At 41.2% G+C, this 12119-nt stretch overlaps 1 protein-coding gene across 2 annotated transcripts in view; it reads left to right on the top strand.

Moving 5' to 3' along the window:
- Window positions 1-12119, top strand: part of SUMF1 (sulfatase modifying factor 1) — a 54396-nt gene that overhangs the window by 19402 nt on the left and 22875 nt on the right. For both annotated transcript variants that reach the window (XM_019499802.2, XM_014604527.3), the window contains exons 4-7: window positions 1030-1112; window positions 3259-3381; window positions 4360-4474; window positions 5562-5675. In XM_019499802.2, coding sequence (XP_019355347.2) covers window positions 1030-1112; window positions 3259-3381; window positions 4360-4474; window positions 5562-5675 — 435 coding nt within the window. The remainder of the gene's footprint in view (window positions 1-1029; window positions 1113-3258; window positions 3382-4359; window positions 4475-5561; window positions 5676-12119) is intronic.

The raw sequence follows: 12119 nt of genomic DNA, 5'->3' as shown, positions 1-12119 counted from the left end.
GCTGCTGCAGTATTTGCCTTCTGTGAACAAGCGATTCTCTCTTTTTGAACGCTGGTTATTTCAAGAGGCTTTCTTTAAAGGACTGGCTGTATGTGAACCAGTGCATGACAGCTGTCTGGAAGTGGGAGAAACTGCAGAAATTTTTAACATGTGCGTGCGCACACCCTACCTACCCCCAACAGTTGCGAAAACAACATTTTGGGAGGATTTTTGGTTTTTTTTGAGAGAAGTCTCGTGCAACGCTGTAGAGATCAATGATGTATTCGGCAGCGTAACGACATGCTTACAGATAAGTCGGAGAGAAACCGAGACTGTTGTATGGCTTCTCTGTCTCCACCTCCTAGAAGCTAGTAGCAAAACCTTCAGCCTCGCTCTAGTGCATTTTTTTTTTTTTTTTTTTTTTAAAAGGAAAAGAATAGGAAGATGCACGTCTTGTCCTTAAGTCATTGGGGTTTTGTGTAATTGTCTTAAAAATACTGTTTCCAGAGCTGTGAAGAGTTGACAGGTTTAAGAGGCTTTGTTCTTGCTTTTGTGTTTGTTTTTGGGGTTTTGTTTTTTTTTTAATAAACCATTTTTAATCCACCCTGTAGAAACTGGACTAAGTTAGTAAGCAGCTTAAGAATCAGCCTTGCCTGTACTAACCACTGAGCAAGGATTCTTAGAAAGTTCATTTAAAACTGTGATATTCCCCCATACCATTTCTCTTCTTTTCCTGCCCCTCCCCACCCCAAAAAATAAAGGCTGCTGAAGTCATCAATAAGGCAATCTGGGCAAGCTTCACAAGTGGCTTCAGGTCGTAACAATTGCAGCTGGCTTTTATGTGGCCAGTAACATTAGAGGCCAAGCATACTATATCCCTTAGTTGGTTGGAGTTGATCTTTGTCTGTCTGTCTCAGACTTCTGAGCTGTAACTTAAAAATGAGGTGAAGTTTCTTCTTTGTCATGTGGATGTTTCCCAGAATAGTTTCTGATTGGGAATTTAGAAGGCCTTCAATTTTATTTTTTTTCTTCTACTTGGCCTGTTTTCAGGTTGCAGCTGCTCCCTGGTGGATGCCTGTTAAAGGAGCTAATTGGAGGCACCCAGAAGGTCCTGATTCTAATATCTCAAACAGGTGAGCCACAGGTGGCCATTCAGTTTTAACTTCTAAATTTCTGCACAAACATGGCACAGGGCTGGGAAGGGTCATGAGGTTGTAGCTGGGCCTAGCTGCTTGCTACTCTTCTCTTCTTGCTTCCTGTTCTGGCCTTGTATGATCCCTTTCTGCACATCAAATAGATGCAGTTGGGTATGTTTAAGCATGTGATCTAAGTATTAGTCCCCATCATCACAAATTTGCTAGGCACTGTGACTTAAAGTGTGACTAGGTGTGCTAAAGATGATTCAATATTGATTGGTTTAAGGCTTGTGTATTTGAGAGAGCAACTTTATCCTTGTGACAGAGTATGGCTGAGATTTAATGATCTTTTTTTACTGTCTTCCCCTTTATAAAAGAGTTGCCTGGAGTGCATCTTCTTGGATTGGGAATGCAGAGGGTGTTGGGCTGATAGGGGGGAGTTGGTGGGATACAAGTGGCTTAAGAACCAGTAAATAGTGAAATGGGAGCATGTTTTGCTATGAATGACCTTTAGCCAATTCTCCAGGTAGACAAATTCGAGCTACCCAGCAATGGACATTCATGTTTACATGTCTTTTTTTTGGTGCCTAATGATGAAGCATTAACATGACTCTGCACTGACAAATTAGTGTGAAGTTCAGAACTGGCTTCGGGTCACTCCAAAAAAAGACACTCCAGCCTAGATCTGGCTGATGCTGACGTATTTCTCGAGTCCCTTAAGGACAGGGCAGCATCACTGTAACATCATACTGTGGCTGGTTCTCTTAGTAACAAGTCCTTCTTCTACTCTCCAAGGGAGGAGAAAGAGAACTGTTTGAGGCAAAAATAGAGAAGAGTGTGTTGAGACAGGGAGAGAAAGATAAGCTGGAGAGAGAGATTTGGGTCATGGCCAACAGCACTGGAAACCTGCTGTCTGAGCCTTATGTACTTCGTGAGCATGGTACAAACCTGGACTAGAACAGACAGCTGACTAACCTTTCCACTGAACTTCCCATCATGCAGCTCAAAAGGTGGAGAAACAAAGGAGAATTAACGGTGACCAGTTGAGGTGTGAACTGGTGGTGGGAAAGTGAAGGGGAAGATGCTTGCAGTAACTTGTGCAATGAGTGGGTGTTTGCAGAACCCTCGCGTCTTAGGATGGTCCCAGAGTATCTTCTGTAATATTGTGACCAGGAAGAAAGGGGACTTTCCATCTTGGGACCCTAGCATGGTCCTGCTGGGACAGTAAAGGCCAGTAATAAGAGACTGAGCCTGAGGACAAAAGCCAAGAAACCTTTTGTAACAGCCACAGTAGAAACGAGCCAAAAACCCCCCCAAACCTGCCTGTCAAATTGTTGCAGTCCCAGAAAAGGGGCTGGATACTAGTGCAAGGGCTGCCACTATTCTTCCCCTCCATAAAGCAGGAAATATCTCTCAAAGATTTGCGGAGGCTAGAAGAACAGATGAGAGGAGTACTTCAGGGTAGTACAGAGAATCCCCACAGAACCTGAAATTATTTAAAAAAAAAAAAAATAAAAAAAAAAAAATTCAAATCTGAATCTGCAACTGAACCCGCTGGGCAGAGCAGTTGCTTGCTCTCACGCTGAGTTACTTAAGGTGGGGTCTAGTACAAAAACATGTCCTAAAGCTTCAGTCTTAAAGGTCTGAACCTGTGAAGATCTGAGTACCTGCATTCTTTTTTTTTTTTTTTTTTTTTTTTAGGCAAACAGAAAGGATGGGTCACTTAGTTTTTGAGGCCCCCTGAATCCACAGGGTTCTGAGTTTTTAAAGGGAAAATGCAAGTGGAAGCTGGTTAAAATGCACAATTGAACTTACCATGGTTCATATAAACTTCATTTCTTCCTACTCCAGTTCCAGTATTTGCCATTCCCCTCTGTTTTGCATTTGTTCCTCTTGTTGACTGCCTTGCTGCAGCATTTCCTCTGATAAACTTTTCCTTATAAATGCTAACCTGCCACCTAGTTCAGTTTTATGTAGTGCACAAAGGCTATAAACATGCTATATGTGACCTGGTGTGGCCAACTCTATTAATGGCATGGTCTGAGAACTTTATCAGGTGTTTGTGCTATTGCAGTTATAGTTAGGAGGCTTTCTGGCTCTGCTGATGTCCTTGTCCTATTTTTTTTTTCTCTTTGCTCATCAGAATGGATCACCCAGTTCTTCACGTCTCCTGGAACGATGCAGTAGCCTACTGCACGTGGGCAGGAAAACGATTACCCACTGAGGCCGAATGGGAGTATAGCTGCCGAGGGGGGCTTGAAAATAGGTACTTGTCAAGATTTAATGTATATGAGTTTCTGAATTCCATGAATGTATATGAGAATCTGGAACTTGCCATCCTGAGGAGAGCAGAATTTATATTCCCTTTATATTTTTCTTCCCCAATGTGTGCATGTGCAGTGCATGAAATGCATATGAAGCCTGTACAGTCTTCTCTTTTAAAAAAGCTTCAGTTGACTATAACGGTGGTTTTAAGAGATGAAGTATTGTTATTGAATTACAGATGACAAGATCTTGCCCAGGAGGCTGAAGCTCGACCTTCTTTGTTCATCCAAGATTGTCCAAAGGGTCAAAGCAACTGGCCAGGAATGTAGGAAGAGCAAGAGCTCTCTCTCTCTCTCTTATTGTACAACAGCCAGAAAGCTAATGTGTCATAGTCACTTCTGTATACCCTAAATCATCGTCTCCTATAACAGCAGATTATGCTTTGGGCTGCTGCGTGCTCTGGAAGAATCTTTGGCCCTTTTAAGGCTTATTAAATGATATGGGTTTATACACATGGAGTTGGAATGTAGGTTGTATATATTCCATACATCCGGCTCCTCAGATGTAAACTCTTTACAGAGTATTTACTTTTTACAGATTTTTTCTTGTTGAAGCTCTTGCTTGAGAGAGAGAGAGAGAGAGAGATGAAGAGGGGATTTAGGTTTAATTTTCTAGGATCAACTCTTCCTAAAATAGTTACTTTTTTTTAAGCAGTAATGCTGCCCAGTTAGCCAACCATATAAGTACAAAACATGGCCCAAGCACTTGCATGCCTCTTTCTTTCTTTCTTTTTTTTTTTTTATTTTTTGTATGCTTGACATGAACTAGATTGGCAGCTTTTCACTGAGTAATTTATTAAAAATAGCTCTTTAGGACTTTCCTTCCCCTTTGTTCTTTCTGTTATCTCTAATCCAAAACCCAAGCTCTGTTTCTAACAGTTTTTCTCTTGTGGTGTTTTTTTTTTTTTTTTTCCAAACAGACTTTTCCCATGGGGCAACAAGCTTCAGCCGAAAGGTCAGCATTATGCCAATATCTGGCAGGGGGAATTCCCAACAAATAATACTGGAGAGGATGGATACAAAGGAAGTGCACCTGTAAGTATGTCAGTCCCCTGACAGTTCAGACACTAATGCAGACCTATTAATATTGAAAAGTACACTTAATATGTGGGTTTTCCACTTACCTTAGCCTCCCTTTTTTTCACCCTTAGACTTTCAAGCTCCAGTGTCTCATTCCAGGGATGAACCTCTCTGAAAAGGGAGTCCTAAGTGTTGGTGGCTCTGCTGAGCTTTCAAAATTTATAACACCGAAATCTTTCTGAAATGCAAACTTAAAGCAATTTCTTTAGCTGTTCTAGGATTGAACTTATTTTATTTATTTATTTAGAGCTGGGTGCAACATTACTTGATGAGTGTGCCTTTGTTTGTCTTGGCAAATGAACCAAAAGCAAATTAGCAAAACGGCTTTTGAGATTGCAGGGGTTTTGCCTGCCATCTTGGGAGCATGCTTCATAACACATGAAGTTGTTGAAGGGGAATTTATTTCTGTTTTGGAATGACACAGCATTTTTAAAGTTTATAAGGCCATGCAGCTGTAGCCTTTGCCTATTATAATTTAGGGTTTGAATAGAAGCATAATTTAGCACTGCTTATTTAAGAAAAGTGCTGACTAGACAGGAAGTTAGCACAGGCAGGGGTAGGAATGCCTCTCCATTTTCTTGGTGGGGAGTCTGGTACTTAAAGTACAGATGTAAATTGGTGGTTACAGTGATTCATTTGGAGGCTCATTCCAATAAATAATAATAGTAATAAGAAAGTTATAAGCCTCTATGGAGGAAAGATAACAGCAGGGTCAGCAAGGAGGTAAACTGAGGTGCAACAGTAGTACCTGAAGATGTGGTGGAGGGAAGCTTGGGAATATGCTTTCATTCAAAACAGTACTGGATTCATTCTGTAGAGTCCTCCCCCTTTCTTTCTCAAAATGTAGACTTTTTTTTATTTCTGCAGTAGTCAGTCAGTCCTAAAACCCCCTTTTCTTATTTTTGTCCCCGAGTATTATTTCTGAATGACTAACTTGGCTGTCTGATTCAGAGGTCTGAGAGCAGAAACTCCCTTGATTAAACAGGCTCATGGTATTGGTCTGTTTTGTGGTGGAAGTGACCTCTCACTATTGTTTCTTCAGGTTACTGCATTTCCTCCAAACCATTATGGCTTGTATAACATAGTGGGGAATGCCTGGGAATGGACATCTGACTGGTGGGCTGTTCATCATTCCCCACAGGAAACCCACAACCCGGTGAGTATCGTGTCAGTATTGGACATACTGCAAGGTATCGTACTGTGACTCGGTTTGACCTCAAACGCCTATTGCCTAGTGCTAATCTCCACCATGTTTGGAGGGTGAGGGGGGAGGTCACACAGCAGTGAGTCAGGTTGTATTGCCTCTGCAAGTCATGTTCCACAGTGTTGGTGTAGCATTGACTGGGCCTGCATAATTGGCAAGGTCTGCTTCTAACGTAGCTGCTAGCTATGGCAGTGAAGGAAGAATTGCAGCTGCCGTACAGCTAAATCCAAGGACTTCCTCATTACTGCAAGATAGTGCAATGTATAATAGAAGTAAATGGAAAGATGCGTAAAACATGAAAACGGTACGTATTCTGGTAGTAGCACAGCTCTTTTGGGTGAGGTATGGACACTTTTTTGTGTTTTAGTCCCATTCCACGACTAGTTCATTCCATTTGTTGCAGTCAAGTAAAATAGTGAGTTTGCCCAAGTATTTATCTCCAAAGTAGCTCCTTCCCTCTCTAGGATGTTCGTATTCAGAGCAGTTATTCCTTTCTGTGCCTTTATGTCCAGAGTATACATTCTGCTACCCTTTTGGGCCCCTCGATCTGGCTGCTTTTGTATGCCTTCTTCTAATCTTTCAGCAGACTCAAGTTCTTGCATCTTTCTCACCCCCCTTCCCTCCCCTTCTGATATATCCAAGACTGCCAAACCTAGAAAAACAAGTTGCAGCCCTCTTACAGTGCTTGCTTTGATCAGATACTGTTATCTGTAATAAGAGAATCAAGATCCACCCTCTTGGGGCAGAGGCTATCTCAGACTATAGTAGGAGTTGAATGTTCCCACCTTAATCTCCTCCATGCAACATTCAAAACTACAATATATCCTTTTTATGTTAATGTTCCTCCTTGGTTGGTGCCTGACATAACTGCAGCTCTTTATGATAGTGAAGTAATTGCTAGCAACTCTAAAAATTTTTCTGAGGTATCTCACTCCTTTCAAGAGAAGAATTTTATCAGCTAGCATGAGATCTGACTCATTTTAAGTAACTGGGTTTCACTGCTGCTTTCTGTCATATCAGTGAATTTTCTGCATAAGCCAAGAGCGCTAACAAAAAACTGTTTTACTTGTGCGTCTTGTTTGATTTGGATGCAAACAAAAATTTTGTAGGTGCCTTAATCTTTGTGCTTCTGTTTATGATGTTGAACCTACTGAATAACTCAAACCTTTAGGGTTTTTCTTGTTTAAGCAATAAATCTTAAGTAGACTTTTAAAATTATTGCTAGTCAATCTCTTGCTGGCTTGGCAGTGGCCCAGGGGATCTGTGGTTTGCCTCAAGCTGCATCCTGTGCATCGCTCTGAACTAGTCCAGGGAAAGTCTGTATAAATTACTAGAGATTTTTTTTTCCTGACTACATTAACACTGTTAATCTGTAGAGCTAGAGTCTACATGTGCTGTGGTGTCTGAATTTCTGATCTGCTGCATACTTCTGGTTCATGGTTTGCACATGCAGTTGAGTTTTGTGGGGTGTTTTTGTCTTTTTGAGTTCATTATTTATGGGTGTTTAAATTTCTTCTTTTTTTTTCCTTTTCTGTGTAGAATCAGGGTTCGAATGGCACTTCGAATCTTGTGGGGGGGTTGGAAGTGGCGGTGGCAGAGAGAAGCTGCAGGGCAGCTTGGGTTCCCAGTGGCTGCAGCAAAAAGCGCCCCAGCAGTGATGAGGGAGAGAGGCCGCTCTGCCCCGTGCTAAACAGCAGTTTCTGCCTGGCTGCCGGGGGGACTCAGCCCCTCAAGCTCATCTGTCATTTGAACCCTGTGTAGAATCCAAGCATTGTCTCTTTCTCTTCCATTTAGTGCAACTTTTAATGATTACCGCCTGGTTCTTTGTATTGCAGAACAGAAGCATTGTTCTTAAACCTAAAATTGTCACTGCTTAGGGGTAGCAAGAAGAGATTGAATAGAATGAGTTCAGATGAAGAAAAGTAAGGCTAATTGAGGAAGGGTGGTTCAAGTCTGCTTGGTCAGCTGAAAAAGCCAATGGACCGTTTATCTGTGTTGTCCATCGAGCTTTGATTTGCATTCCCTGCCCCCCCCCCACCCCCTGACCTGCATACTGGGTCTCTGGCTTCACATGGCTGCTGGACTCCAGGGGTGTTTGTACACATGCTCGTGGGAGAAGAGCGCTTAATTTTAAGCACCTGAAGAGTCTTGTGTATCAGCATCCCTGCTCTTAAAAATGGTGATGGAGGGTGCTTTTATCTAAAACTTGTTCAATGAGTTTTAATTAAAGCACCCCTGCCACCATTTTTGTGTGGGAATGCTGATAACGAGATGCTAAAGTTTGCTGAAGCATTGCAATTAACATGCTCCAGCTGACTTTATTAATTGCATCTGCTTTGATGTGCTGTAATTACAGCGTGTTGGAACAGCCTCGCTGCTCGTGTAGAGGTGCCCTGAGTGGGTAGATCTTCGAGTTCCTTATTAAGGGATGAGAGAGATTTTTCTCTTTCTTTCACTTAGTGGCCAACAATATTTATCTCTTTGCAAAAGGATGGGAATGAGCACAGGGTTAGCAGTCCTAGTCTTCTTCTTCCTAGTCTCCTTCATCTGCTATATAGCAACAGATACTTTAGAATCTGTAAGTTAACTCACCTTTTTCACAGGAAACTATATCCATAGTTTTACAGGTAAAGTGAGGCACACAGTGTTTTTTTTTAAGTGACTTGTAAGTTTGTTGTGATAATACTAGGTATAATCTCAAGAGACCCACCTCTTAAACCACTGCTCATTGCTAGACCTCTTACCCTTCCACCTGCATTTGCTAGTGTAACTTTCTGGTGCATGTGTGTTGTTGTGTTGGGGTTTTTTTTTAAGCTTTTCTGGTTTTATTCATAAATGCTCACACGTGGTATCTTTTTTTCCTTGTCACTGCTCTGCCTCGCTTTTCTATGCTTTATGCAGGTACTTTTTGAAACTTGGCTTTTTTCCATGCCCACAATTTTTGAGACTTATTGCTCCCAGTATATCCTCTCCATAGGAGTTAATTTTTCAGCCTGAACATGTGGTGTTAGCACTGCAGGTGCCCCCCTCCAACATGTGACTGATGGAACAGCTTGAATCACTTCTTCCTCTGCTGCTTTCTTCAGCCTGCACAATTATTCAAAACAACTTCAACTTAGCATTTTTTTTGTCAGTCACCTGAAAAAGGTAGTGAACCTGCACAAAACACATTAATTGGCATTGAACATGCTCCACTGAATACACCGACAATTGTGCTGTGAAGCTGGAGAACCTCTCCCCTCCCAAAATACTGCAGTCCAGACTTATAGCAAGTTGCACAGATAAAACTCTTCATGCTTTTTCTGTTCTCACTTTTCAGAACAAAAGCAACTGCCTTGCCATACCCAGAATATTCCACTAAGGAAAACTGGGGTGTGCTTTCACAAGGCAAATACATGTTGGGAACTCAAATTGCACACATGCGGGGAGGGAACCAAAAAAAAAAAAACCACTGAAGACTCTTGCCAATTGGTGACTGCATGCAATTGTTTATTGTCAGTATAGGACTTTCTTTTTCCCCTGGGCAGCTAATTAATGTGCATTCATTGCAGTGCTATCTTGGAAGTCTTTTATAAAAATCTGCCCCAAAATGCAAATTGACCCAGTGCTGCCATTCTATATTTCAGAGGGTTTTAAAAATGTTTGTTGTTTACAGCTTTGTACTGAAATAGTCTCTTTCCAATGAGAACAGAATAAGTAAATAATGTAAATGCAGATTACTTTTAACCTCTATCTAGACAACTATGTGTGGAACATAATCTCCTGTCTTCAAAGGTGTTAAAAGAAACTGCTCCAAATATAGCACACTTTGCAACTACTCGGGCTCTTTTGAATGTGAGAGAGGGGCTGATGCCAGTTTCTTTATACAGAAGTTTTATAAGCAGTTATTGTTGCATGAATATGTCTAGAAGACAGTGTATGTTGAGAGTCATGGAGATTCTGGCATCTAAGGATGACTGTCTAAATTTAAATTTAATACATATGCACATATGGTGAGGTCTCTCAAAAGTACTTGGCATTGGCTGATTCTTCTCCCATCTGATACTGGTGATTTTAAAAAAGAAAAGGGTGGTGGGGGGGAAAAAAAACTGCAAGCTTTCTTCTGGGAAGCTATTAAATAATATCCATGGTCACAGAAAGTAGTAAAACATGAAACCACTTCCATTTTCAACATTCACAGTTTGTTCTCAGAAATGGACAAACTTCCTTTCAGCCCTCTAAATTCGAACATGAAGCCTACCCCAGCTGGTACCTTATGAAAGGTTAGGCATTGAGTGTACTGGAGGCCAAATTTGGGAACAGTAGAGCATCAATCATCAGTTGGCCTGCAGTAGTTTCTTAAAGAGCAATAACTGTGCTCTTTGCTTATGAAAAGCACCAAGCAGCTGAATTTATTCCAAGTGGATCAAATTTGGGGGGCGGGGAAATAGTGGGTGCATCTACACAAGATGCTATGGTGACGTAGCATCGGCAGGCATTAACCATGATGCTGCTACTGCACAGTAGAGTAAAAAATTACCCGTGTACCACCAGGACTGGGAGTGCCAGCGGGTACTGAGCGATCATTTGGTACTTGCTAAAGCAAGTACTAAATGACTGCACGCAGTACCAACTGCACAGTCAGGAGCACGTGTAGATGTGCCCAGTGTGTCCTGTAATTGAGGAGAAGGTCACTGATCCATATGCCTAGCAGTCCTGTAACCCCCATTTTGCCCAGGCAGCATGCTTCTGTTATGGGCCCTAAGGATGGCCAGGAGCGTTAAGCATCGATATCAGTTCATACTCCTTTCTTAGTATCTCCGTTCAAGGATCAGGCCTTGAACAGAGATTCTAAGTAGCTAATACCAAGTATCTGAGTAGCTTAAATTACAAAGCTACTGGGAATTAGGAGCAGCTTTGCAATTGGGGCATCTGTCTAGGAAGATCCAGGCAAAGATCTGCTGATCAGGAAGTCCAGTAAGAAACCAGCAAGTAAATAGACTAATGGTTCTGACAGATGTGGGCCAGACCTCAGCCAGGGACCCTAGAGATGGAAAGGACTTCTACCAATTTCCTCCAGGCAGTCCTCTTCAGTACTAAGCATATCCCTTAATTCCTGTAAATACATAGACAATCATATAGCCCATCAATGTATACCTTTGGGTTAGAAGCAGAAAAACAGCGATAACTCCGGGTTTTGAAATGATGCTGAAAAGCACATTTTGTAAAATTATGGCTTTGGGGATTTCCTATTTTTTGGTTTGGTATTTCTAAGTTTTAACGTTTGCAGTTTAGATGATTGATTGGATGAAGTGGGTTGGACCAAAGAGAATATGAAACAGTGTCATATTGCTGGTCCATCTACTTCATGAAGATGAATGGTTTTAAAGCTGCCTGCCTCTAATGTTGTGCCTTCAGCACCTCACTAGAGTTTTTAATTTTAGTCCTATTGTGTTACTTGCTCAGTTACCACCCTTTTTAAAGTAAATCTCTCCCACAACTGTAGTAATTAATGCAAATCTGATGAGAAGGTGTTGCTTATGCTTAGCTGCGCTAAGCCTTTCTGGATATAAATCAAATCTAAGGTGGTGGTGGTTATTAGATGGCTGTCAACACAAGTAAGACCCTAAACTGAAGCCCTAAATCGCTCATTCCTTTCTTTCTGAATTTATGGGCAGGAATTTGTTCCTAAACTGTGGGCATAGCAAATATTCAGCAGAGTTGAGATGCTCAAGAGAACTGCATCCTCCTTAGAAGGATTTGAGAGATGGTGCTATGCTTACACAGCTGCTTGTGTAACATCTGTGCAGTGGTGCTTCAACAGTGAATACAGGTTGTCCTGAGAGCCAGGAGTCATGTACAACTTCAAAATGTTTTGTTGAAATTAAGGATGCTAATAAATACTTAAACTTGAATTCAGGCCAAACACTTCCAATGCATTCAGAATTAAAGGATGCTGGTGAGGAGCTTGCTTCTTTCTCTTTGCACTTTTACTATTCAATTTAGATTTTTTTTTTTTTTTTTAAATGGCGTCAAAAGTGAGTTAATTGTGTTGGGTCTTTTGAGGCCTGGTTTCCAAACATACTTGTTTAACTGGGTTTGGGAGAAGATATAGTGTGCCCTGGAAGGCATTCATTTGACTGAGAACTTTGTTATCGGTTTATATGTGGGTCTTTTTTTTTTCTTTTGCTGCTGCTAGGTACTGTTTTATGAATCTTGGATTAATTAGGGCACCTAAGGCTTATTAAGGATTATTTCATTTGAATAGCAGCTGTATCTAAAAACATTAATGTCTCTAACATTCTCTTTTTTTTTTTTTTTTTTTTCTTCCACCCACTTCAGAAAATAATTATTTTGGGAGACTACTTTAAAGTCCCTTAATCTCCTCTCCAGTAAATAATGTCAGTGAACTGAGGG

Source organism: Alligator mississippiensis, chromosome 12, assembly GCF_030867095.1.
Source record: "Alligator mississippiensis isolate rAllMis1 chromosome 12, rAllMis1, whole genome shotgun sequence".
NCBI lineage: Eukaryota > Metazoa > Chordata > Crocodylia > Alligatoridae > Alligator > Alligator mississippiensis.
This window is presented reverse-complemented; position numbering and strand designations above follow the sequence as displayed.